Genomic DNA, 27,264 nt, shown 5'->3' on the forward strand with positions numbered 1-27,264 from the left:
ATATCTGGCTTTTGAAGTCAGGCATTTTGCTAAAACCAGAGTACATTTTTTTACAGCCTGTAAAAGTTGATGAAATGACACCCTGTCCAATGACCACTATCAAATAAATTGGAGAACCGCTCTGATCATTTTGTGTGAGGAGGGAAAATGTGTCCTCTTTTGTATTCTTCGCATTTCTTTTTGCCAGAAAAAGCCCACGTTAATACTTGACAGATTCACAGCCATCAGCCAGACCGTATGGTGGAAGTAAACTCTGGTCAGCAGCTACCAAAACCACAAGCTGGTGTCTGCATCCGAGCTGTCCACTTTTCTGACCTAGAAAAGACAGCTTCCCGGTGTTTGTCGACCAATCAGGGGCTGTGGTTCAGGTGAAAGGGCCAATAGGATGCTGAGCTGGGGACTGTGAAAGCTGTGGTAGCACTGCCAAACGGGGTCAAAGGAGCAAACAAGCACTTGTGCATGTGTGCGCGTGTACACACACACACGCGCACACGCACACACACACACACACACACACACACACACACACACACACACACAGTCCTTTGCAAAAGTATTCATAGTCCTTGAACTTTTTCCACATTTTGTCTTCTGACAACCACAAATTTCCCTGTATTTTGTTTTTATGAAATACGCCATCGCTGAACAGTGCGTAATTGTGAGTTGGAAGAAAATAAATAAATGGTTTTCAGAATATTTCCAAAAATAAAAATTTAAGAAAAATTGTATGGATTCCTATTCCCTCCTCTTGAATCTAATGACCCTAAATAAACTGCAGAATCAATTGCCTTTAAAAGTCATCTAATCGGTATATCCACCTGGGGTTTAGGATTGTTGAATAACATTACTTAAAACTTTCATGAAGTGAACATTTTGGAAAAGCTACCTTCTACAGCAATACAAAGGGAGGGGACCTGATACTGTGGTTGCACACAACCTGAGAGATTTCGCCACCACTTTCTCTCTGACAAGACATTTAAAAAACACTTATACCACAGAAACAGTATGATGGAGATTTTTAGTGGTTTTGAAACCGTGACTTTATCATATTGCAGTATTTCGTGAAACCGGTAACCAGCCCATGACTAGTGCCACTTTTGGACATCTAGAAGTTCAAGATGTTTCCCCATTCTTCTAAATATTTCAATCTCAAATGTTTTGAATGTATAGCCATGCACATCTAATTTCAAGTTCTAAATTTTGAACGTTGACTTTCTTACGTGTGAATATACTCAGATGTAAAACAATCCATTGTGATGTCGGATGTATGTTTGGTTTTGCGGTCCTGTTGAAGGTGAACCCCCACAGCGGTCTCAAGTCTTTTGGACCCTGTAATGCGTATTCTTCCAGGATTTTCTGATATTTATTCCAGACTTAAAGCACATTACCTTCAAAAGCCAGACTGCAGCATGACGCTGCCAGCACCATGTTTCACTCTAGGTTTGTTTTATTTAGGGGTATCGGAGTGAAGGTGGTAGAGCTGAAATGCACCACTGCACTTTTCAGATTTTTTGCTTGGAAAGGAAATTATAGATTGTGTAATTTTCCTTTCAGTGTCATGTACTATTACAATAAAACACCTTGTAGTTTGTGTAAATGTCCAAACTGTTGGATCACAGAGGCTGAGGAAGAACAGCTGGAGATAATGTTAACACCAAGATTGAAAGAAGAGGCTCAAATAGTTAAAAAAAAAACAAAAAAAAACCTTTTCTTAGCAGTCTGGCCCTTAATGTCGTTAGCTCTTAGTTCAGTTGTACGTCTCTTCTCTCCTTCTTTTTTTCTCCCTCTTTAACCTTCTTTCCTTGTTTCTCCCCGGAGGGCAGGAATGAGAGGACAGATGATATCAGCTCAAGCCGTACACCATTACCTCAACGTCTGATAAACCAGTCGGCCACTCCATCACCCTCCTTTTTTCTCTCGACTCTTCACCAGCGAGGGGAAAAAAAGCAGACATGGGGTCAGGAGGAGAAAATCTAGTTTGGATATAAGATGTGTGTCGGTGTGTATTTTCCCAGCGTGCGCAGAGAGCAGCTGTTTGTTGGAGAAGGGATGTGACGTTTTCGAGGTCCTGATGGCATCCAATTAAGGCAGATAAAATGATGATGAATTGCAGTCGGGCTGCGGAGATCAACACCATTGTGTGTGTTTGGGGGGGGGGGTTTTGCTCCCGCGCACACACTCGTACAGCAGGACGGCCAAGTACAAAAGCAACAGATTTGGAGAAAATTGTGGTGTGGGAAAGAAAGATGGAAAAGACGGGCGAATATAAAGGCAAGGGAGTTTTGATGCGGCTAGATGAGATGAAAGAATCTAAACAATAAATTAGGAGGCGAGGTGGAAGATGAGCACAGCTATAGAGGAGAGAACAAACAACCCGCTTACTTCAAATGGGAAATGAGAGAAGAAAAATGGCAAACAGGAAAGTTGGATTAATAGATAAATGAATGGATAGAGAGCGCAAATAGAAGTCTGGCGACGGGGCCAAACATGTCTGCAGGGAGAGTGGTTAACACAGTCCACGCTTGTGTTATAGTCCGTCACACATCCGGCCAGCGTGTGTGTATGTGAGGGGAATGAGTCAGGGTACTGATGCAAGTTTCACTCCTTTTGACTTATGGGATTTGTTAATATAACTAACTGGCTGCAATAACTGGAGGCTGTAAACCTTTCATTTTAAATGCATCAAAGCATGCGCATTTTTTTTTTTTTCTTTCAGACCTTCCTGCCGCTAAAAGTGTCAGGAAGGAGGCTAATGAGGGCCTTGGTGCTGCTCGGTGTAGGGTGGGTGCAGCGGGGCATGGTACAGTCTGGCCTGGCATGGCCTTACACAGCTTAATGAGATATAAATAGTGGACCTGCCACCTCTTTCAGCCATACCACACACTGGCTTTGTTTTAATTGGCCTGCAGACTGTGTTTGTGTGTGTGTGGGGGGGGGGGGGGGGCTTGGGGGGGGGAGGCTGGCTGGAATCTGCTTTGAGCTGCTGCAGATTAAAGGCTGCCATGTGATTCCTCAGATGACACAAATCAGATTTTGATTTTGGGGCACTGCGGTGCTTTTAAAGTCGCGTTTTTCAGTAAGGTTCCTTAATAATGGTCAAATTATTGGTATTCATTCATAAATGTACATTGCATGGCCAATGTGAATTAGAATAAATTTGAGTCATATAGTTTTAGTTAATGCTTTTATTTAGTTACCCTGGGAGCTTGTCTTCCACTGATTCCCTGATTTTGATTACCTTTCAGTCCTTTGGTCTCCTGCTCTGTTCCTCTTCTTCCTGCCTCTTAGGTACAGTCATTGTGAATAAAAAGTACTCCATGTTGTTGCGTTTTAGAAGTTTTGTCTTGTTTCACGAGACTATCTCTCCGTCTACCCTCGGCTGTTAGACAGATGGTCAGTACAGTCCTTTGGTACGCTGAGGAGTTCATGTTCGACTCTATGACTTCAAGGAGTTTGGGTCCTGTCACTGCAAAAACAAACCCAAAAGTGTCACTCGTCCACTGCTGGGCTGGACAGATGGTGGGAGATGTTTTTGGTTTGAGTTTAATTGGGTTTTCATTTTTGTCTGTAAGTTATCACAAAACCAATGTGTTAGACTGAAAAAAAAAAGATTACTGAATTTATTCAGTAATCTTTACAGGTATGCCATCATTTTTGTTCTTTCAGTGAAATAAATGAATTCTTTCCAAATTTAACAAGTAACAGAAATCCTAACTTTAGTGTTGACCAAAGCCATTGTAGTTATGATTTCCTTTAGCAATTGAGCTTTGATCTCATCTGTCCAAAGCATTTTATTTTTATCCAAGAAAATATTATCTGGCAATGTTTCTAAATAACGTTTCCCCCCCAGTAGGTCCCACACTGCAAAAAGGGAACTAAAAGTAAGCAAAAGTTTCTTAAAATTTGTATATTTTTACTTGATTTGAGCAGCTAAATAGGACTATTTGCCAATGGAATGCAAATTTCTACCCTTAAAATAAGATATTTAGAGATCCTGCACTTGAAATGAGATGATGGAGATTAATTATTCTTATTTTAATTGCAGCAATTTTATTTGGTTGGCAAATAGTCTGATTTACCAGCTCAAATCAATGACAAATACTTTTACCTACTTTTAGTTCCCTTTTTGCAGTGTAATGTCTTGACCCTTAACGAGTAGTAGGCTAACTGATGCCTGCAGAATCCGGATGAAGCTGGGTGTTATGTAGTCTCTTTGAGTATTTAACAGGCCAACTTTGGGTTGAATTTATAGGGATGTCCACTCCTCCTGAGCATATTGTCCAATGCCTTAAATGATCATTAACTCAAATGATTTATAAATGTCCCTTCAACGTTTCCTTAATTGACAGGAAGCAACAGTTGCTTCTGATTTTGTTGAAACACAAATTTTTATGCTCCAGAACAACAAACGGCCAAATATTCCTGCTTTTTGAGAGGCGCATATTGATGATGATCCATTATTCAAGTGATTTTGATTAGAAGCACCTGGCTGCTCATTTGCCTCCTAGAGCCAGTGCAGTGCAAGAGTGCACGTCGTTTTGCTTGCACATTTTGGATTCAGCTTTGTTAAATCGATAATGAATAAGTACAAACCAATGAAAAGTTGGATTAAAAATAGTTTTTAAATGTTGTCCTTTTATCTCCTTGTGAAAGCATAAGAAAACCTCTTCATCTTGATTGTTTTGCGCTTCTGGCTCGCTCTTCATGTCTGTCCTGTCTCCAGCTTGTTGTCTCTCCTCCTCATCTCTGACAGGTGACGAGCAGAGCTCCCACGCTCCTGTCCTGCATGAATAAGAATTAATTGCTGTACAACTATCATCACATGCTGACAACTGCTCCACCCGTCCTCCACCCCACTTTAATGATCTATTCCTCCTTTCTGCTTATGCCTGCACATCCATTCAGTTTGTAACCTTTACTTTATGTTTGCGCTGTATTTTACCAGTTCAGTTTCTTCGTGATTAATAATAATAATTTAACTTTATTGATCTCAAAATGGAGAAATTCACTTCTGCATCTTAACCAATCCCCTTGGGGAGCAGTGGGCTGCCACTGTGCAGCGCCTGGGGAGCAATCAGGGTTAGGGTCTTGCTCAGGGAGCCAGAGTTCAGGCTGTGGGGATCAAACCGGGTACTTGCAACCTTCTCAGAGTGCAAGCGTGCTGCTCTAACCAGTAGGTCACCACTCCCCATAATTGGGCATATTAGATTAGCAAGAATGAAGTGTACCTTTTAAAGCCTAATGGAACTACATGTTTTTTGTTTTCTTTTAGTGATGGGCCATCCTTTTTCTTTTTTTTTTTTTTGGAAGAAAAGCATACGTTGTCGGCAGGAGTTGTAAAGACACACTCCAGATGAAGACTTTTTGTCAGGAGATTGCATCAACTTTTTTCTTTAAGTTCAACGCTAAACTTGATACCTTGTTAGCAGGGTTCCTATGACATTATAAAAAGTCTCATGTGGAAGTCTAGTATTGAAGTCATGAAAAGTTTATGGGGACACGAAAGTATGGAGAAATCTCTCTATTTCAAGACTATATTAAAAGTCCCGTTGTTTATAGCCATCCATCCATCCATCCAGTTGTCCACCCATCCATCCATCTTTTTGTAACTTTGTGGAAATGACTAGCACACTTGCTATTTACCTGACAGGTAAAGTCTACTGTCTTATAAAGGACCGATTGTTTGATGAGCGAATGCCGAAATGCTCCGTTTTTTTTAGTACATGTGCTCATTCAGGTGTGCTGGAGAGCTGGTGTGGAGAGAGAGGCTGCCAGATGAATGGCATAAAGTTGACAGAGAAGCAAAAGGATGACAAAGAAAATATGGACATTTCTGCAAACTACCACATTTCAGCTTTTTTTTTTTTTCTCTGTAAGAAGTCTTGTAAGCTTATACTAGCTCAATGCGTTGACTCAAAAATAAGCAACATTGACTATGACAGCATTATTTTTTTTCCCTCAAGCAAGCGTTTTTCTCCTGTTCCCTTCTTTCTCTGTTTCTTTCTATTAGTGTAGAAAGTATTAGTCCAAGCCTGTGAGTGTATGTGTGTGTGTGGGGGTCTCTGTGTGAGAGATAAGCTGGCTAACTGGGTCCGGCCATGCTCCAATCCTGTTAGCATTAGCGATTAGCACTGGCTAACAGTCTCCTATTATGAGCAGGGAGTGATTCCAAGTTGCCTGACCTCACACATACTGTACACACATTCACACTCCCAAAGCTGTGGGAAGGATTACCACTTGATCCTTGATTAGGGGGCCATATCTGCCTGGAAGCTGACTGTGTGTGTGTATCTGTGCGTATAAGGCAGTATGGTGATGCATAAATCTTGACTTAAACAGACACTATGTGCCAAACCTTATCTAGGTTGGTCATGATTATTTCAGATGGACCAGCTTCCAGTCGGTGTCCTCGGTTTGTTTCCTCGCCTGTCCTTGTGTGACGCATCTTATAGCTGCAAGGATCTTCAGTTGATTGAAGGATGTGTTCGGTCAGGCCTGACTTTCCTGTCATCACCTTTTGAAAGCTGTCAAAAGAAGGAGAAAAGCCTGTCTTGTCATAGGTATAGACTTGCTCGGGGCAGTTTTGATATTTTTAGGTGTCCAGCTTCGGAATGACTAATTATCTGAATGTGACCCTCTCAGAAAGCATCAGCTGTTTACACTTCATTCATTTATTCTTTCCGCTAAAGTTCCAGGTGACGCTCATATTGCTTTGTTTTTGTCTGTATGCGGGCTCAGTTTGGCCATTGTTAAAATGACGGTCTTTATCAGCATGCTCACTTTGATTTTGGCAGCTCTTTTTATCAGATGAACTAAAATCAGGGAAGTACATCAAACTGTATCCTTTTCATAGTTACATGTTATTGTACTTTGATATGAGCCTGTGGCACAGCACATTAACAATAATGTATGATTGCTGTAAAACAGGCATACCCTGGCCAGCCAGATTGGTATTGTGTAGCACGTTATCAATCTGGGACTGCTCCATTTGTATCTGCTTGGGGAAAGGAGGAACATTCACTAGAACTCTTCAAGCTGACTGGGAGAAACAAAACCTAGTGCCCGCCAACCAACTGTAAGTTTTAGCCAATCGTGGTATCAAATTAAAATGTATGCAGCAGATGTCATGAGAAACCACAAGAAGGGAAGCTAGTCAAGGCACTTCTTGCTGTTCTTCTTCCAAATATGAAGTTGTGGATTCTTAAAAACCAAATGTGATAGTTGCAGCTACACGTGTCCAACCTGCGCTGCCATGTTTGCGTTGCTTCGGCTGTGGGCTCAGCAGCTCTTGCTTCCGTAGCACAGGTATGTCCCGCCTTAAACTAGGATACTGCAACGTGATTGGCCCGAACCGATTTTGGATTGGACACAAACGGTTGAAGCCGGAGCGGTACAAGATGGATTCTTGTGCGTTTGTGAACGCACAAATGCCACAAGAATTAATCTTGCAGGCAAGGTTAAAAGAGGCACATTTTAGGAGCATGTTGATCTAAAGACTGAAGCTGGAAACTGAATTGTAAAAATATGAACATTATCCCCATCATGTTTAACGATCATCTCTTCTCAACTATCCTTTCTTGAACAATAATTAATCGGTTGGTATAAATAATGACTTTTTAATTTTACATTTTGTGGTTAGTCTATATTGTGTGTAGTGGGTAGATCTTGCAAAAAGTGCGTGATATTATTTTTTCTGCTATCCCTAAAATATGTATTGTGCCTCTGTGCTGATTTACTATAAAACATTCATAAGCTTTTGGTGCTATGAGAGAGGATGAGCTTTAGATCATAACCTAACAATCTGGGTTCGTCCCCCACCTTCTGCTACCCATTAGATGCACGTACATGCCCAGACACACCTCTCCCTTACTAATTATTAATGCTTTTTTTGAATGAAGACCCCTGAAACCCTTGTTTCTGTACACTCAACACATGACCACCCCCCCCCCCCCCCCCCCCCCCACCCCACCTCTTTTGTTCATGGACGTACAAACACAGACACCTATACCGCTGACTAAAAAGGAGAGTAAAGGCTCAGCAAACATCTTCCATGCAGTTTAGTGCTTGTGTGGTGGAGATTTTCAAAGAGACTACTTGTCAGGCTGTAAAGCGGGGTCAAGGGTGCGCCTACATCCGTCATCTATTGGGTTATCCAGCGGACTTGGCTGTCTAATTCAGGGGGAAACGGAGCATGTTCTCATTCGCTGCTCAGCAGAAAAGCGGCAGTGACAGTGAGAGGTGGCTTGACCTGTTGTCCTTTACTGTAGCAGGTCATCTGTCCTGTGGGGATACAGCGCGCCAGCACAAAGACAGTTAATGGCTCTATAGAAGGGGATTCAGCATAGAGCCATGCCACTCATTTGACGTTAGATTACTGGATGGATACCATTTCTTAGGCCTCGCTGTTTTAGTGTTTGTGACACATTGATGCATCCGATGGGTTCGCTGAAAGTGCGCTTTCATATACCTTTCACTTCAGCATTAATCAAAGATGGCACTACATTTTTTAAGTTGAACACCTCGGCTTGTTTTATCCTTACTTTGTGTTTCTTTTAGTCTGTTTTAATGTAGCTTAATTAGACTTCAGTACTGCTTTTGCTGGTCCCTTTAGTTTCCAGCTAGACTCTCACTCCCCGAGAGGTAAATGTGAGAAAAACACCTGATGGTGGATGGTGATAAAAAAGATGCAGAGTTAATACATTTCAAACACCTTTATCAGCTTTAGCACCTGCTAAATACAGTCTGTATGTTTGCAGTGCCTTACAAAAGTATGGTCCCTCAATCTTTTTTATATCTTCTTCGCATTACTACCAAGATCTTTGTTGGTTTGTATTTGGATTTTTTTTTTGTGATAGACGCATGCATTTTCACTCAGTCCTTACACTAATTGCCTCCAGAGGTCAATAAATAAATAAATAAAGTCTGCATGTGTGTAAGTTAATCTCCAGTTGATGCAGCTGCTCTGTGGGGTTTGTTAGGGAGCATTAATGGGCATTAGAAAGACCAAGGAACACAGCAGACAGGTCAGGGAGAAAGTTTTGGAGAGCTTTTAGGCAGGGCTAGCTTCTAAAACTGTATTCTAAGCTTTTAAAGTCTCACCGAGCTCTGCTCAATCCATTATGTGAAAATGGAAATGGTACGGGGCAAATGCTAACCTGTCTACCTGAACTGCCGGGCAACAAGAGTGTTAATCATAAAGCTGTCAATAAGTTCATGATAACTTAGCAGGCGAAGTTGAGAAATAAATCCACTTTCAGATTCTTATTTGGAGGAACAATTTGAAAACTGTATATCCATTTTCCTCTCTGCACTTCACGACTACGCACTATTTTGTGCCGATGCATCACATAAAATGCTTCTTTGCATCCCTTTACATCCCACCGTCTTCTCTGCTTCTCTAGGGTCAGCCTCAACCCTGGTGCCTTTAATTATGTTCCTCTTTCACTTTTCTACATCATTTTCTTTTTTCTTGTCTGTCTTTCACTGTCCAAACCGTCGGCAGTGCTGTGTCCCTGGGTATCGTCCTTGCCCCATTGTCCTGCAGGCCCTCACACGCTCAGACATACTTCTGCGCTCTCTTCACCCCTTGCAGAAAACATCATCTTGTTCTCAGGCACACTGGGTGGTCTTTTGGTGGTGAGGACTGGGAGGAGGGTGGAAGAGAGTGAAGAAATCCGTATGTCTGAGCCGGAGAAAAACAATCGCTGATGTCCAAAATGTGGTGTTGCATGTGTTACTATATATCATTTCTGTTTTCTGTACAGAGCGATTGATGAGTCTTTGATGAATTTTCCAACAACCTTCTCCGGAAACTGCCCCATGTGGGGGGAGGCGGGGGTGGTTGGGGGGGGGGGGGGGGGAGTATTTATAGCGCTGCGCCTGAGATGTTTGGTGTATGCGATAAAGGAATCTGCTTCATATTTCCTCGTTTGACTGTGGGTGTTTTGGGGGCATGGAGATAGACGAGAGAAAGTCAGGCCCGAGATTGATAGCAGGAGTGGATCGCGCAGAGGTGTGGGGAAGGAATAATGAGAGGCAGAGGAAGGAGAGGGGAAGAGGCGGGAGTCAGGAGGAGGACTGGGAGAGAAGGAGGAATGTGTGAATAGACCAAGGCAGACGTGTCAGAGAACAAATTGAAAATGCCAATTTCACTTTAGCCCCCACCAGTTCAGGCGCTTATAGCCCAGCCATGGCCTCTTATTCCGTGTATAAATGAATGGTGTCCACAGAATAACACACAATCACCTCCTTCTATCCATCTTGGCCTCGCCATTTCTCCTTCACCCCTGCTGCTGAATTATCTGCTCTTTGCTCTTTTCCCCTTATTGCTGGATGAGGCTTCCTCTCAACAGCTTTTCCTAAATTTCACCCCACCCCTGGCCTGTTGCACACATAACAAACATGTTCTTGTACATTAATCGTTACTTCCTGCATGTCGGGGGGGGCGGGGTGTTGCTCTCTTTCCTTATATACTTATTAAGCAGTCTCTTTTTTCTAAATGCACCTTGAAAAGCAGTGTAAATGCGGTCTATAAACTTACTTTGCACACTTAAGACTTCAACCACGTCTTTCATTTAGGATTCTGCGGTTGTAGTCCACCACTGCCTGAATAAATCAGAGCTTAATGTGCTTGATATCCCATTTTGGCAGGACTTCCTCTTTAAAATTAAAAAGTGCAATTTTAATCTGAGCTACACGCAGACATGTCTCTTTATTCCTTTCCACCTTTGGGGCACACTAAATGCAAATCATCCAATCACAGACGCAAAGAAAGAATTAATCAGCTGCTCACAAATTGTGACATTACTGTGTCCTTTTATTTTCTTATCTCGTCTATGCACACCTCCCCCCCCCCCCCCCACACACACACACACACACACATATACACACTAAAACACATTGAAAATCACTATTATTACAGATGTTCAGATAAATCTCACAGTATCCCGCTGAAGTGGTAGATATCGCATAGTGGTAGCAAGTTGTAGCTGGATTCAATCTGTGAGGGCCCTGTAGCCCTGTAGGCTTTCACATTAGATTTTATCACCACTTCACCGCAAGAGAAGAGGCCTGCTATCTCTGCCCCCTGAAGCGACTGAAGATGGTGACCATAGCGGAGGAGGGGAAAGCTGTCGGGCACCTTCTGAGTGACAACGGTATTAGGGTCGTATCGAAACTACTGCAGGCCATCATCCCTACGTCAGGGAATGTGTCGCGTATCACCACCTGTTTTATTATGTGCAGCGCCCGCCGCATTCATTGGCCCCCGTTTGCTGGGAACAGGTCATGCTTTTGTTTTGTTTTTTTAGCTGTGGCATTATATTGCACTAAGAGAGAACAGAGAGAGGGGATTTTACCCATACCATTTTGGACAACCCAGATTATCCTAACGGCTGGGTTCTCCCTTATCTTTTCTTCTCTTCACTTCACGCCACAGGTTTTATTTTTTAGAAGATTTTGCCCTGGGGACTGAAAAGTAGAAATGGTGAAAGAATTAAATATTTGTTTAAAAATGTCCAGGCTAATGTGGACAGTGTCAAAGATGGCCTTGGAGAGAAGTTTATTTGGTGCCTGGAGAACCATTTCTATCTTGAATTATCAAGTTAAAAGTCTACATAAGGGTTTGCCAGATTTTTCTAATAAAATCTGCTGGTATTTCACTTAATCATGCCAAATGGCGTTCTAAGGGCCTTTTGAAAGAAATGGTCCCACAGCATTATAGGTTCACCTCCGTGCTTAACAGTCTGCACATTCCTCCTTTATTTCGCCCCCAAACCCATCTAAAGTGTTTGTGGACTAAAAGCTAAATCTTATCCTCATCTGATGAAAACTCGGAGTACCATTTAAAGTGCCGGTAGAGTCCACTCCAGGTTTGGGATGGTCGGACAGAAACGTCTTCTTTTGGCATTACCCCAGAACAGCCGGCTGGCATATAAATAGTCCCTAATGGTTGTTATGGTGACCGGATTTTATCCTCCTCGCTGTTTCTAACAGAAGTTCGTAAATTACTCGTTCTTTGACTTTTCCTTTTACTGAAAAGGAAGTATACATTTTGGAAAAAAGCTGCAGTTACATCTTGTTTAAGGGGATTGTTAGCAGTACCAATAAATGTGGCTGGCACTGTAAGAGGAAAGCGATAACGCTGCTTTTGCTTTCAACACTGCTCCTGGAGGGCTTCTGTGAAGACAGTTTACCTCTGCTTGAGTCACACGGGAGGAGGTGTACTTTCTAAAGCTGCATTTTATTTGGTAGCGATAATTGTCATTATTTATTTGTTAGGAGGGTTCTCAAAGGAGCTCTTTCTATATCATCCCATCCGTTCACACACTGCCATCAGATTGCCGCTTCTGAGGCTTGTTGTCTCATTTAAAGCAAATCCATAAAACTGATTATGCCGACGAGGAGTCAATTACGTTTCAACTCTTATTAGTTCAGGATGCAAAAATGAAATTAGATGAGAATATTATTGTTGAAGATATATTAGGCTTTTCATTCATCACTGGGATGGAATGAGTCATGCAGTGATGGGGATCCCAATTTCTTAATCAACTCTGCGCTCTGCCAGGGAGCCGTGGATGTGCCGTGTGTGAAAATCACAATATAGCCAGTCTCTCATACTTCATTTTTATGGCTCTTTGACTGTGTGAGCGCCGTGGCATATCACATTACTGCCAGCTAGTCGCTAAACTCAGTTTCCTCTCTCCGGTTTTCCTCTTACCTTTTGCTTCTTTTATTGAACGGATGCATGTTTTGCTGTCAGGAAATGTTTAAATGAACGACTTGGTGCTAATCTTGGTGTCGGTGTTGTTTTCTGTTTCAGTACAATTATGAAGGCAGCGATATCAGCGACCTGCCAGTGGATCTGTCCGTGGTTTGGAATGGAAACTTTGTCATCGACAACCCCTACAACATTAAAGGTGAGTTAGTGGGATGTTATTCACCTAAAACAGTTTTCTTTCACTACAGGGCGTGTTGTCCATTACCGTCAGGATGTTTTATGTTTTCTGCTCATTAGCAGTCCGTTTAAGCCGGCCTGCAGACTTTGGCGTAAAGTCTACCTTTTTTTTTTTTTTTTTTTTTTGCCTAAACCCATTAATGATGATTCAAAGGGCTTTAATTCAAAAAACATCTACCTTGATTGAATTGCTTTTAACTTAAAACAGTAAAAGCAACATTAAGTCCTATTGCCGTTTGCATGTTCTCACCAAGCATGCATGGGTTCTCTGGAGGTATTCTTCCACAATTCAGAAACACCCATGTTGGGTTAATGAGTCTCCATAACTTGCCCCTAGGTGTGATGGTGCTTGGTTAATGGCTGGATGGATGGATTTGCTCCAGTAAAGCCTGCAGTGAGCTGCTTAGCAAACATGCCTCTGTTAAGGGGGGTATCTGGTACTCCTTTATTTTCCACACCATGAATGTTTTCATTTTACATGACTGAAAATATGTCAAAACAGCCAAGCTGGTCTTTCTTGTATACAAGGAGCTGTAATCCTCCTCATCAGCCAGCTCACAGGCAGTGTGCAGCTGTCACACAGCAGCAGAGAACTCAGATCACACTTTCTCTGGCATCTCATTAAACGAATGGTGAGACAGTAAATGTCATCAATTTTGAAACCATAACTTTAAAACCTTTTTCTATCCTGAGTCTTGCAACCTGGACGTGCCTAGTCGGCTATATTTAAAACTACAGGCTTTACCTCACATTCCTGTTCTCTTTAGCTGCTAATGGCATACATCAAGGAATATTTTACTGATATAATTATAACCTTCTATCCCAGGGTTTTGATTCGCTTCAGACTAAGCTATGTGTGATAGTAGACATTTTTTTTATATATTTTTCAATATTGTCTTTACTGTTGTGTATATAAATTTGCCAACAATTATTCATCGCTGTTTTTTTCCTTTGCTCCTAACAGTGCTCATGACACTGTTTAGTTGATTTTGAACAGCCACTGTTTAATAATTTAGATGTTCACATTTAGGACATTTCAGACACTATTTCCCTAAGTACAATATGGGATGGAGGAATTGAATGTGTAAAATGTTTGAAATACAGCTGTTAAAGTGGCACAATACATTGGCAAGTGTTACTGGTTAGTTAAATCAGAGTTAGCAATTTTAGTGTGGCAAAGGACTTTGAAATGCTGTAGTTGTTGGCAATTATATTTTAAATGTCATGAATTCGCTGCTTGCATGCAAATGTTGTTCTTGGGTGGAATCTGGCTACAGTTGATGCACACCCGTGATGCAACAGATGCCGTGAAAGATGTCAGACAGGAAACAGGGAAGTGAGCAAACTCACAGCAGTAATATCGTTATAATCTCGTAGTAGCACTCTGGTAGCAGCAGCAAATTCGCAGGCTGCCCATCTTTTAAGCTGTCTACATATAATTCTGGGTCTGAGATTGGGACTATTTAATGGCTACACCAGACATTGATTTTGTTGTCCTTAGGCTACTAAATAAAATGTTTGACATTGCTTCAGAATTCCCTCACTGTGTATTTTCCTTGTGACACCAGATCCTCCTGTAGCAAAGCACCTACACATCATGATGCTACCACCCTCCTACTTAACAGTTTGGCGTTGTTCTCAGTGTGGAAGCTTCTGTTTCCTTCTCGAAATGTAACAATATGGTCGCCATGGCTCGACACTTGAATTTCAGCTTCATCAGACCATAAGGCTTGTCCCCAAATTGATGCTCTTTGCCCATGAATGCATTGGTAAATGGTAATCGTGTTTTTAATTATGCTTTCAAGGTGATGGCTTCTTCCACAAAAACAAAACTCGTAATTTTTGGGAATTCAGCAAATGGAAATAATTTGGGTAATCGTAAATGACCCAAAGCCGGAAAAGTTTATTTAATGTCAGCGAGGAAGAAAAGGTTATGGATATTAAAACATGTGGTATGTTAATATCCGGTTACTGCGTATTTAGGCACACACTATTTGTGTAGATATCTATGTATGCATGTAATGTTCTGATTTATAACCCCAAATTTCCCTCCAAATAAAGAGCCATGCGGGTAGCGATTAAACTCTCGTATGCTCTGTGCACCACTGTGGGACAAGACAATGAGATCATGTCTGTTGGATATAATTACTGGTAACACACTCTTTATAGTGCTGTCTTTATAATTATTGTGGCTTATACAGCACAGCAGGGGGACTATAACATTATCCCCCTGCTGTGAGCTAAAATAACCTCATCACCAATGTTCGATATGGCCTGTGGATGTACACAGGCACTCTCAGAGGGAGTGTCATTGTCTAGTTCTGGTTGTTTCTCTTTGATGGTGGCAGACACAGCTAGAAGCTGACGGATTCTGTCTCGACATCATGGTCTGTATGCTCAAGCTGTTTCATCTTAAAAGCTGGTAAAGCAGTGATTGCGACCATTTGTTGGTAATGTAAGTCATTTCATGTATTGATCAATCCCTGTTGTCTAAATGCACCGAGCAAGCTGTTGTTGTCTCACGTTTCATATGTTTCTCGATGCCGCTGAGCTGCGTGTGATGTCATACCAGTGTGTCTGTAACATATACCACACGGCTGCCGAAACGCATCCAGACAGTATCAGAATCAGGAATCAGTGGCTCTGCGTTGTGCGTTATCGCTAATACTGATCTCCTGAGTGCGTCCAGGGGGCATCTACAGGACAACGATGTCCCCCTACCATCAGGGTTAACATCTGGTGGAGTGTTATTAATGCTTCTCCATAATAAATACGGTTAGGTTAATATAATCACAGGGAAACCGTTTAGATGCCAGTAATTGGTGAAGGTTTTTTTTTTTTTTTTTTAAGCAGCTGCATGACCAGTAGGATTAGGAATTAAAATTAGGAGGAGGGAGAAGTGGTCTTTGAGTTAGAGAGCCTTGACTTTGTCTTACCAAATACATTTTTGCTGCAATTTTGAAAAGGTAAAGTCAGCCCATTTTCAAATAAAATGTCTTTGTTGTTTCTCTCAAATAAATCTTTGACAGTTCTGTATTCTCGTGCCCTAATAATAAAGCAAAACCCCTCAAATCATACAGCGTTTGCTTGTTCTTCTCATCTGCAGCTCACCTGTATAAGTGCTTTGCGCTGAGAGACAGCTGCGGGATGTGTTTGAAGGCAAACCCCAGGTTCGAGTGTGGCTGGTGCGTGGGAGAGAAGAAGTGCTCCCTCAGACAGGAGTGCACTCCCCCAGAGAGTGTCTGGATGCACGCTACGACTGGAAACAGCCGCTGTATGCACCCAAAGATCACTAAGGTAAGCCCCAATTTCACTATTACATAAAACAATGTTGTAAGGATTCATTACATCTGTCAACACCTACAAATATTGTTTTCATCCTTCACGTGCGGTCAACATATCTCACATTAAAGGCGTGTCAAAGCCTTAAAAGAAAATCCGGGTATTTTGTTGTCTTTTCATCAGATCTTTTTTATCGCAATGACAGTAATACCCAGAAGTGAAAATATATACTTTTTTCTCTTTTCATTTTAACCTCTCAGCCTACTTCATGATTGTGTTGAAAATCTCATTTAAGCGATTCCCACTCTCGCTTGTCACCATGACATCACAGCAGGCATGAGGCCAGCTAATAGTTCTGTCTAAGATCCGTATTATATGAACGCAAAGATGAAATTAAAATATAATTGTTTTACAACTTGTCCTATTTGATTGTGTTTTGACTTCTAGTTCATGATATTTATTACCTTGTCAAACACCTAGAAAAATGTTAACTGAGAAAGCAGAAATGTGTTCAGAATACAGACAAAAACTGTGGAAGAATGATGACATTGCACTAGGAGCACCAATCTCAGGCATGAATCCAAAACACAATGACACCTCCCCCAGACTAAAAGGAGTGACAGCAAAGTCTCCAGCCCGAATGTGACATTATAAGGCAAGTAGTTTAATGGGGATTTATTCATGGCGGTGGAGGAAGTACAGAGAAATGTTGCCAGGGAGAAGTTGTGTAAAGACTTAACCAACCAGCACTATACTCTAGAACAATGGTCCTCAATTCCGGTCCTGGAGGTGCCGGCATCCCGCAACTTTTATTTGTTCCTCTGCTTCAACAGACGTGAGTTAAATAATCAGGTCATTAGCAGGACTCTGGAGAACTTGGCTGCTTACTGAGGAGGTAATTCAGCCATTTGATTCAGGTGTGTGGAACCAGAGACACATCTAAAAGCTGCAGGACGTCGAGGACCACTGCTCTAGAATATATAAGCTCTTATTGGCAAGCCTTTTGTCCCTGTAATACTTCACAGCCGCTAATACCAGCTGATATAATACAGATAATTTAAAAAAAGAGTCCTTCACCATTAAGGGAGAGGTAATTTCTTCTGTATTGTTACTCTGGTGCACGTAGGCAAAAGTGCTGCTTTTTCTCATCAGAATATTTTATTTTAGTAATGCAATGGATCTAAAAAACTCAGTTCAGTTGATGGAGGCAGCTGAAAGTCTCCCGTTTCAACACATAATCAGCTTGCGTTTTACTATCTGCAGTTTCTCACATTTTGTTTCACCATTAAAAGTTCCTTTAAGCTAATGCCACGGTTTCAAATGTGGTGGATGGGAGTTTTTCAATTGGCTCAGACACTGGGACACCAATACAATTAGCCTCTGCAGCCTATTATAACTCTTCTTGAACGTTGTGTCTAGAGAGTTGTAATGGATTTTTTTTTTTTTAAATGAGTTGATTTAAGTAAATGTTTTGTACCTAAAAAGTTGAAACTACCTGACCTGAAAAAATGTGTGCTCGCATGCGATATGGTAACATTAATAGTCAGAATTGGTATGTACTTGGAGCAATTTGTTTTAATTTGGCACGATCTGAGTCATGTTGTTGATCCTCAGGTTTGGGCTGATGCCTCCATTGAAGCAAAGATTTCAATTTTATCATGATCTTAGAGCTAAAAATTTTCACATATTTAGTTTCATGAAGCCTAGCACCGTTTCCTGGTGTAAAAAAAAAAAAAAATCTCTGGGTAAGGAGCTCGACCCATCGTTTTCCTGTGGACACTTTCTTTGATATGCTCCAGCTCGGCTGTTTAGTTTTCTGTGTTGACACCAGGTAGCGGTGCCCTTCCAAGGTGTTTTTACATGTACAGCATCCATACCATCAGATTTGGATGCCCCATTGAATATGTAGTTGTTTGTAAAGACATTTGCAGTTTGGCTTCAGGTTAAATTGTTTTTACACATTAGATTATCCTCAAACACCCTCTTATATTATCAGAATTCATGGAACATTCAGCAACGGTGAGCCGGTGTGGTTCAGGTGCAGCAAAGCATTCTCAAACCATGAGACTTCCCCCTCCTCCAGTCAGTGTCCTTTTGGGAGGATTTGGCTTAAAAAGCTCTTTTTGTGTCAGAACATTTGGCTTTCAAAGTAAATACACGTTTTATACTCTATGCCACACATTTGTTTGTTTTTCTGGCTCTTAAATCTAAAAGGGTTTACTCCTTTAATGGAAAGAGATGTGAGGTCCCTCCCTGCGCTGTGTCATTGTTGGCCTCGGCTAATAAAAAGAACATCGTACATCACAGGAGCCGAATCAGCAGACAAGATAGACAACTTAGAGGCCAACACCATGACTGCAGGCCAGCACAGATGGGCGAGCAAGGAGGAGGCAGTCAACTCACACCCAGGCTGAACACAAAGACCAAATTATAGATGAAGACACGCGTGCGGACACCTGAGGAGGCACAAACGAGGGTTATACTGAGAAGGAAGAGACGGGGGGGTAGAAAAAAAAACTTAGATGTGAGGTTCTGCTTATCGTGTCCCACCGTGGGTGGCGTGCATGTTTGTATGCACTTTTGCACACATGCACATGATAGGCTGGGGGAACTGAGGCGTCTAAACACCACAATGTTACCATCTGTTGCCATCAGCAACCATGGCGGTGGTCCTCGTCTGGCTGTGACCTGGGTCACTATGCCCACAGTGCTCACCCCTGGTATTGAGACACACACACACATACACACATACACACAAGCCCAGTGTGAGACTAACTCACTGGTCTGCAAGACATGTCTTGACATGCAGTCCATTTCAGCTACTGTCAGTTATTCCCTTTATTTCCATGTAATTCTTTTTTCCATATAAGCATATTTATAGAGCTGCAAAATCCTCACCTCAGCTGAAATAAATGCAGTTATATCAGTCAAAATCTGTGAATTACACAGACACACACACATTATATATATATATATATATATATATATATATATATATATATATATATATATATATACACTTTCATTTTGGAAGGCTTGTACTACTAGACTTCTTGGTACATTTGCGGTGCCATAGACTGTGTTGTTGTGAATTCTTAATGAAGATATTGGATAATTGGAGCGGTGGCACATGGATAAATCTCTGAACTAGCGCTCCTTCTCCCTTCATGCTCGCTTCAGTTATCTCTTAGGAACAAACATACAGAGATACCGGGCTGTGTGTGTAGGAGAGAGGTGAGGGGGTGGGTGCATGCAAGCATGTGCTCCTGCATGCATATGTAAGGCTACATTTTACCCTCTGGGCAAAGATGTTGGTGGCAGTCAAAACGCTGGCAGAGAAGAGCTTCAGAATCAGCAGGAGATGCTACTGCTGGTTTCAGGGGGCAGGAGGAGGGACAAAGAAAAGCAAAGCTGAGGGAGAAACACTGGGTTGGAGGGAGATATTATCGCCAAGCTCCGCCACCGTCCTCACCTCTTTTCTCCACCTATGACATTTACAGTCTGACATTTAATGCCAAAAGAACATCCGCAGATGACAATCTCTCCCTTTTCATTTTGCCGTTTTATTCTTTCACCCAAAAGAGCATCACATCAGCAACACAAATTGAATGTAATTCTGCGTACTGCCAGTCACTCGGTCAAGTCCTCTTTTCCCCCTTTTAACCCCCTCCATTTTTGTTTCTGGCAGCTTTTCTTGATGTTGCACCTCGCATGCTGCTTTGTGGCCTCTAATTTCACTTGGACTGGAGGTGAAAGTATTCAGCCAGGAAAGAAACACCACAGAACATAGAATAAGTGTCGACACAGTTGGACAGAGATTTCAGAACAGCAAGTGGTGAACCTGTTAGTTGTGCAACTGCTCATTTGAAATGGTTTAACTGTGGTCAATTGGGCAGCGTTTCCATAACAGCTTTGGCACCTGAAAAGCAGTTAATGTTGGGTATTAAATGCCGATTTTCAAAATTAGGACCTTAGGTTGCGGAAGCCCTGACTTCATTTTGCGGCGTTTCTCTGGCCTGACAGTGTCCTTCGACAGTTATCGGATATTTTTGATAGTTTGCATAAGACACATGCAGTGTAATTTTCTCATTTTGTCACTTTCTAACCACAATCTTTAATATATATTTTTTTTAATTTTATATTATAGACCACTGCAAAAATTGTCATCGTTGCTATGAAGATGGAAGTATGACTTTTAATATTTTTACAAATAAATAATAAACCTGAAAACAGGGGTAATTGATGTAATTATATATATATATATATATATATATATATATATATATATATATATATATATATATATATATATATATATATATATATATATATATATATATATATACAATACACACAAATCAGACATGCATATATGAATGCTCAAATTTAACCAAAATTATCCAGAAAATCCAAACTGTAAAGCAAGGATTTCTATTCAACGCCTTTACTCGGATCCCAAAAGAATAAGATCCACCGTAACAAATTGCCTTGAGTTAATTTTTTGGCAATACAGTTGAATCTTAAATCCAGCTATTTTGTGAAGACGTCAGAGGCCACAAACCACACCATGAAGACCAAACACAGCAGATAAGTTGAGGATAAATTTTTTGCAATGGGCAAGAAGAAAGCCATTCTCAGAAAAGTCTTTAAAAATCTCATTTAAGGTTTGCCATAGGCAGGGGATACTGTAAAGAGGAAGAAGACCCTCACGTCGGATCAGACAGAGTTTAACATATTTAACTTGCATGCAAAACAATGGCAAAAACATCAGACAGCGGCAGCATCATTCGGTAGGGACCAGGGAAGCTGGTCCAGGTTTATGAGTTGATGGATGAACCTCGATGTGGTAGAAGTTCACCTTCCAGTAGGCCTGTGCAAATTCTCAGTTATCCGGGTCATCGCAACAGCAAACAGGCTTAAATCGGAGGAAACCAGACTTTTGCTCAGTTTTTCCTGAAAATGTTTTGACGCCTATCCAGGAGTTTTTGTCAGTTCTGGTGGCTCCTACCTTCCAGCAGGATAACAACCCTAAATATACAACCACAGCTGTAGTGGACCGGTTGGCATCAAATTATTTTCATTTGTTAGAATGGCCCAGTTAAAGTCCAGACCTAAAATCCGATTCAATATCTCTGACAAAACCTGAAAATAGCTGGACACAGACACTCTTCATCCTAATTTAGATTGTTCTTGTGTTGGTCTTTCACATAAAATCCCAAGAAATACATACAAGTAATGAAATGAGGAAAAAGTTCAAGAGGTGGGAATATTTTTGCAAGGCAATTTAATATCAGAAACGTATCCATCCCACAAGTCTCTCACAGTTGGGACGGCTATATAATCTCCAGCCTGCGTGACCTGGATAGTGTTCTCAAGATCATGCTGAAAGTCACACAGATTCAAGCGCACACGCTGCGCCTCTGCGTCCCACTGTTGAGCAGAAATGTCCCCTTACTGGTCTTGGATGCTACCTGGCTCACCATCATCCATCATCTCCTGCTTGCATTCTCCTTTGGGACAGAAAGAGCTTCGCAGTGAGCCCTCAGAAACCAATTAAAAAGGAGCCGGCCGTGCCAGTGTGGGGGCGGTAACGGTGCATTTTTAGTGCTTCTGCATGTGACACAGTTGCATGCTGTTTAGTTTGTGTTTTTTTTGTTTTGCTCTTGTTTTTTTTTGCATTTTGGCAGCTTTTGAAAATGAGAAAGTTGATTACATAAATGACCAGCTTTTGCTGTGGAGAAATGAAAATGTTATTTATGTGCGTATGAATGGACAGTGACTCATGTACTATTAGGCTCACAAATGTTCCTTTTCTCCCATCCAATCCCTCTATATGGCCCGTGCTCTTCTGTCATTTTCCTGTCTTCATAGCGACCTCTGTCAACGTGGCGATAGATTCTGCTCCTTTTAGAGGCTTTTATCGACCGGACCACTTTGATTTGCTGATCGAGTTTTAGTGCTGAACAATGAGCCTCATTGTTACTGCACAAGCAGACATAAAAAGGGCCAGTGGCAGTGTAAATGCTTGCAATTCCTGTCCATAAAGGCACAATTACGGCAAGATGTCAGCTGTTTGCTTTGTTTATGACTCTTTCTAGGCCCTTAGAGTTGAACTAGAATGTTATAATTGGCCCCGAATGGATTTTGACTTCTGACACAGAATGTTCTTCACACATTTTTATTGATTATCTTATTAATAATTCACTTAGTCAGCTAGCAACCGATGTTATATTTATATCAATACTACCATCGTATTGTTTGTGACTTTTTTTTTTTTTTTGGTTTTCCCGAGAGGCTTTCACATTGCAGATAACTTCAGAGGCCTTACGCAGCGTGCAGATCATCTCTCCATGCCCCCTGCTTTCTTCTCCCGTTCTCCTCCCCCTCCTATAACGAGCAGATGCTATCTGTGCGCTGCTGCTTAGTCAGACACAATGGGCCTGACACAAAGCCTTCAACACAACAGGACAAGGATGCTACAAAGAAGGAAAAAAAAAGCGCCGCTGAATGGGCGTAAAGCGTTGTGACGGCAGTCGGAGAATAGAGCGAGTGTTTAGGCTGGCGGCTTTTATCAAAAAGGCCTTTTTGTTTGTGCTGTTTAGCTGTTGATGTAACAACCCGTGTGTATGTGTGTTTGATAAGCTGCCACTTATTCAGAAAGAGAAGTTGATTAACATATCTGAAGATTGTGGCTGGGGAAGTTCTCTGAGCCAGTCATTCTGTTGTCTCAAGCTTTAAAAACGCACACTTAGAGCAAAATAAAAAGCCGCAAGTTGGAAGAAAGTTGAAAAAGGTTCGGAAGGGAGAGCAGATGCTTATCAGCATCTTGGCTGGCGCGAGATGGGAACAGTTTATTTATATCACTGTGGCATTTCAGCTCCGGCCTCCGTGACACTGCGCTTCTGTCAGCAGTGTTCGGAGCACCTGTGTCGTAAACTAACCAGCCACGGTTTCTGTAGTTTTATTAGACCGAGGATCTCTGTGTAAATGAACACGCTGAAAAATGTGGCCGTAAAGCAGCCGTCTCATTTTTATCCAGTTTAGCTCAAACACTCTGGGAATTTTACAGGAATCGTTGCTGTCAGCAGGTTTCCACGTGGCAGCTTTACTTTGGCCTGGTTTGATCTTTAATTCAGTTCTTACCTATTTTCCTAAAGTCTTGATTAGATATAGAGATTGTAACAGTTTGAAGGCCTTGAGTAAAAATACCAAATATTCACAGTACTTGTACAAAAGCTGCCATGAAAATGTAAATATAACATCATCTAATGGATTTTATTAAAATAGCTTTATTTCAGCTAACTCACCAAGAGTATGCAGCCATAGCTCCATACATGTGTAGCAAAGCAAGGCACTCAGGGCATGTAATTATAATCTTTTAAAGTATTTAAAACCAGGATTTTTACAGACTCAATACCCCTTTGATGCATGATAACCCTGCCTAGTCTTGACTTTAATGGTCCTTGAAAAAACCAGGTAAAACAAAAAAGTAACAATGCAATTGTTACGGTGTATGCTTCACAGAAAGTCATTGATGATGCAAATATATGAACAATTCACTGACTGTAAAGTAAAATGAAAAATCCTTAATTTCTAACATGGTTTGGAGCATCAGTTAGTTTACAGAAAATCTTGCAGAAATTGATTGATCATCTAACTTCAAACACATACAGTATCTACTGTCTGGTTGTTATAATAAAATATTGCACTGCAAAAACATAACTAAAAATAAGTAAAATGTTCTCGAAATTAGTGCATTTCTCCTTGATCTGAGCAGGTAAATAAGATATCTACCAATGGAAAGAGTATTTTTACCCCTAAAATAAGATAATTAGATATAATGCACTTGAAATAAGTTGGAGATGAGTTATTCCTATTCTAAGTGAAAAATCTTATTCCATTGGCATATTATCTTATTTACCTGCTCAAATACAGTACAAATGCACTCATTTCAAGAAAAAATTACCTATTTTTAGTTCCGTTTTTGCAGTGTGAATGGGTAGATGGATAGATAATTATATTCATATTATTACACCTTTATTCATACAGGTAGTGTCATTGAGATCCATGTTCTCATTTACAAGAGTAACCTGAGATGGGTTTTTTTTTTTCCCATCGTCTTTGGAAAAAAGAAAAAAATATATATTTTACTTGTTTTTAAATACATAAATCAAGCTTATTTAGCCCTCTTGTTTTTAATCGTTGCTACAGAAGTGCTCTTGTGTCCTAAATATAAAGCTAGATTTGACTTTAAAATCTTCATACGGCCTCTTAAACAATGTTGTGAGTGTTCCAGGTGTGTGCTCACTTGAGATACATAAATAGGCTGGGGTATATAGAAAGACATCACTTGTAATGAAATATTTAACATGTCTTACCTTGTTTATGGTGAAACTTGGGACTAAATATTTGCAAAGACCTTTCCAAACTTAGCGTCCGGTCAATGTGGTGTTGCCCACAATCTATCTGCATTGGTGTAATTCTGAGCGGAAAACAGCAACAAGTGTTGCAGTGAAGTAAGACGCCTAAAGAAAAATGTTTGTGTGGCATATAAGAAAAAGATGAGGTAGTATTTTCAAAGGAAGAATATCTGTTAAAACCTAAAAATCTAAGGCAGTTGGTTTGTAAGAAGAGATAAATGAAAACCAATGGGGACCTTCCCTTAAAAAACAAGGTTGCCAAACATCAAAGCAAAGGTTAAACCCAGAACAGCAATGCCAGAACAAACACATTTATTACACTTTGTAAGGTAATGCAGGATTTTTAAAGTTGGAACACATATAACATGACCTCCACCCACATTATGACACCCAACCAGCAGCATCACCCCGAATCCCAGTCCACCCTCCCCCCCTCTGTGTCGCTTCAAATGACCTCACTGCCCTGCCATGCTCTAATCCAATTAGCTTTAGGCCCAATTATGGTAGAAGTGACTGATTGCCATTGTCTGCATATAGGACTTGATGAATAGGAAGTGATTAGCGACCAGGCTGCCACTTGGTAGCCATTAGCACCTCTGCTCACCTCTCACAGACCTTGAGGGCAAAGCAAGGGGATCCCCTGTTAAAGACTTGGTGAGTGCTGAATGCACAGATGGATCATCACTGGTTAAATGAGAGAAAGAAGTGAGGCTGCGAGGAATGGGTCCAATGTGACAATTGGCAGATTGCGATTGTTTAACTGAACAGAGGTGGAGCTAATGAGACTGATGAGCTAGCACTTCTCACATAAAGACCATTGTAAATGGTAAATGGCTTGTACTTGTTTGGCGGTTTATCAAGTCCGACAACCCCAAAGCGCTTTACACTACAGTCAGTCATTCACCCATTCACACCCTGATGGTGGTGAACTGTTAGTAGCCACTGCTGCCCTGCGGGAAGACTGACAGAGGCGAGGCTGCCATCGGGCCCTCAGACCACCGCAGCAGGCAATGTGGGTGAAGTGTCTTACCCAAGGACACAACAACTGAGACGGTCAGAGCGGGGGATGGAACCGCTAACCTGTCAATTACAGGACGACCTCCCTAATTCTTGTGACGTTGGTGCTAGAGTTTCCATCCCATGACCACAATAACTTTCATCATGCAGTATAGTGCAGCAACTTGCAAAACCTTCCCTACCCCTCACACTCTTTTCTCAGTTTATTTTGAAGGGAGCGATTTTTTAGTCTTGCCAGATCTTTTGTGTTGGATTTAGGTCTTAAGATTGATTAGGCCATTCTAACACATGAACCCAAACGCTTCCATTAATGTATCATTGACTGTATGTGCTTGAGGTTGCTGTCATGCTTGTAGGCATGTAAGTCTTTTGCAGTCTAAATCCTGGTGTTTTTCCAGGATTACTCTGCTTTAAGCTCCATCTATTCTCCCATCAACCCTGACTAGTTTTCCAGTCATTGTTGAAGAAAAATATCCCCACAGCATGATACTGCCACCACCATGCTTCCCATATCACTTCCGAAGGGAAGTGATATGACTTTTGTGATATTGTAATACCTTGTATGGAATGTTGTAAATATATATATATATATAACAATGTGTGTATTCTGGAGCATATAACAAAAGTAATTTCCCCCTGGGATCATTAAAGTACGGCTGAGTCTGATGGTTCATGGGAAAGATGAAGTTCGTAATAATAGTAATAGTAATATCATCTTTATTGTCATTGCAACATACATTGAAACATACATTACGACAAAATTTGTTCTCTGCTTTTAACCCATCAACCTTGGGGAGCAGTGGGCTGCCATATGTGGCACCCGGGAAGCATTCTGGGGTTAAGGGTCTTGCTCAGGGACCCAGAGTGCAGGCATTGGGGATCGAACCGGGTACTTGCATCCTTCTCTGAGTGCAAGCGCACTGCTCTAACCAGTAGGCCAGCACCCCCCGCTTAAACATGTGAAGTTAGGGTTTACCTTTTTAATGTGACATCAAAAAAAAAAGATGCTGTTTGAGATTTTGTTTTTGGTCATTAAGCAATTTTAAAGCAAATTATGTGTATTGCATGCCCATCAACTACCTGTATATTTCATTATTTGTTTGCCTTTCCACCAGCTCTTCCCAGAGACGGGGCCCAGACAGGGAGGGACCATGCTGACCATCAGTGGTGAGAATCTGGGTCTGCAGTTCAAAGACATCCAAAACGGAGTCCGCATCGGGAAGGTGACGTGCAACCCTCAGGAGGACCAGTACATCAGCGCTGAACAGTAAGTTGACGCCATCGGTTGTCTGCCCATCTATCCACATTACTACACCTAAACCTCTCTTACTTCCCTGCTAGTTCTAGTCCCATATCCATGTGACACTGGACGTTAAACACAGCAATCTGTCTCTCAGACACTGTTTCATAAAACCTATAAAGGTTAAAAGCTGTTTCCTCCCCACAACAGAACCAATTCCTTTTTCAAACCGCTCTAAGCTGTGCAGGGTACCGCCACGGTGCAGACGTGCAGTCCATGTGAATGTGACGCCAGCTAACACCGAACCTTTCATTATATAAAAGGTTAACAATCAGGATAAATAAACTGAC

The 27,264-nt window shown here is 41.4% G+C and overlaps 1 protein-coding gene across 4 annotated transcripts in view; it reads left to right on the plus strand.

The window, feature by feature from the left end:
- plxna1b (plexin A1b) overlaps positions 1-27,264 on the plus strand; it is a 254,801-nt gene that overhangs the window by 178,818 nt on the left and 48,719 nt on the right. For all 4 annotated transcript variants that reach the window (XM_012870500.3, XM_012870503.3, XM_012870502.3 and 1 more), the window contains exons 11-13: positions 12,821-12,917; positions 16,062-16,252; positions 26,790-26,941. In XM_012870500.3, coding sequence (XP_012725954.1) covers positions 12,821-12,917; positions 16,062-16,252; positions 26,790-26,941 — 440 coding nt within the window. The remainder of the gene's footprint in view (positions 1-12,820; positions 12,918-16,061; positions 16,253-26,789; positions 26,942-27,264) is intronic.

The sequence above is a fragment of the Fundulus heteroclitus genome, chromosome 20 (assembly GCF_011125445.2).
Source record: "Fundulus heteroclitus isolate FHET01 chromosome 20, MU-UCD_Fhet_4.1, whole genome shotgun sequence".
Lineage (NCBI taxonomy): Eukaryota > Metazoa > Chordata > Actinopteri > Cyprinodontiformes > Fundulidae > Fundulus > Fundulus heteroclitus.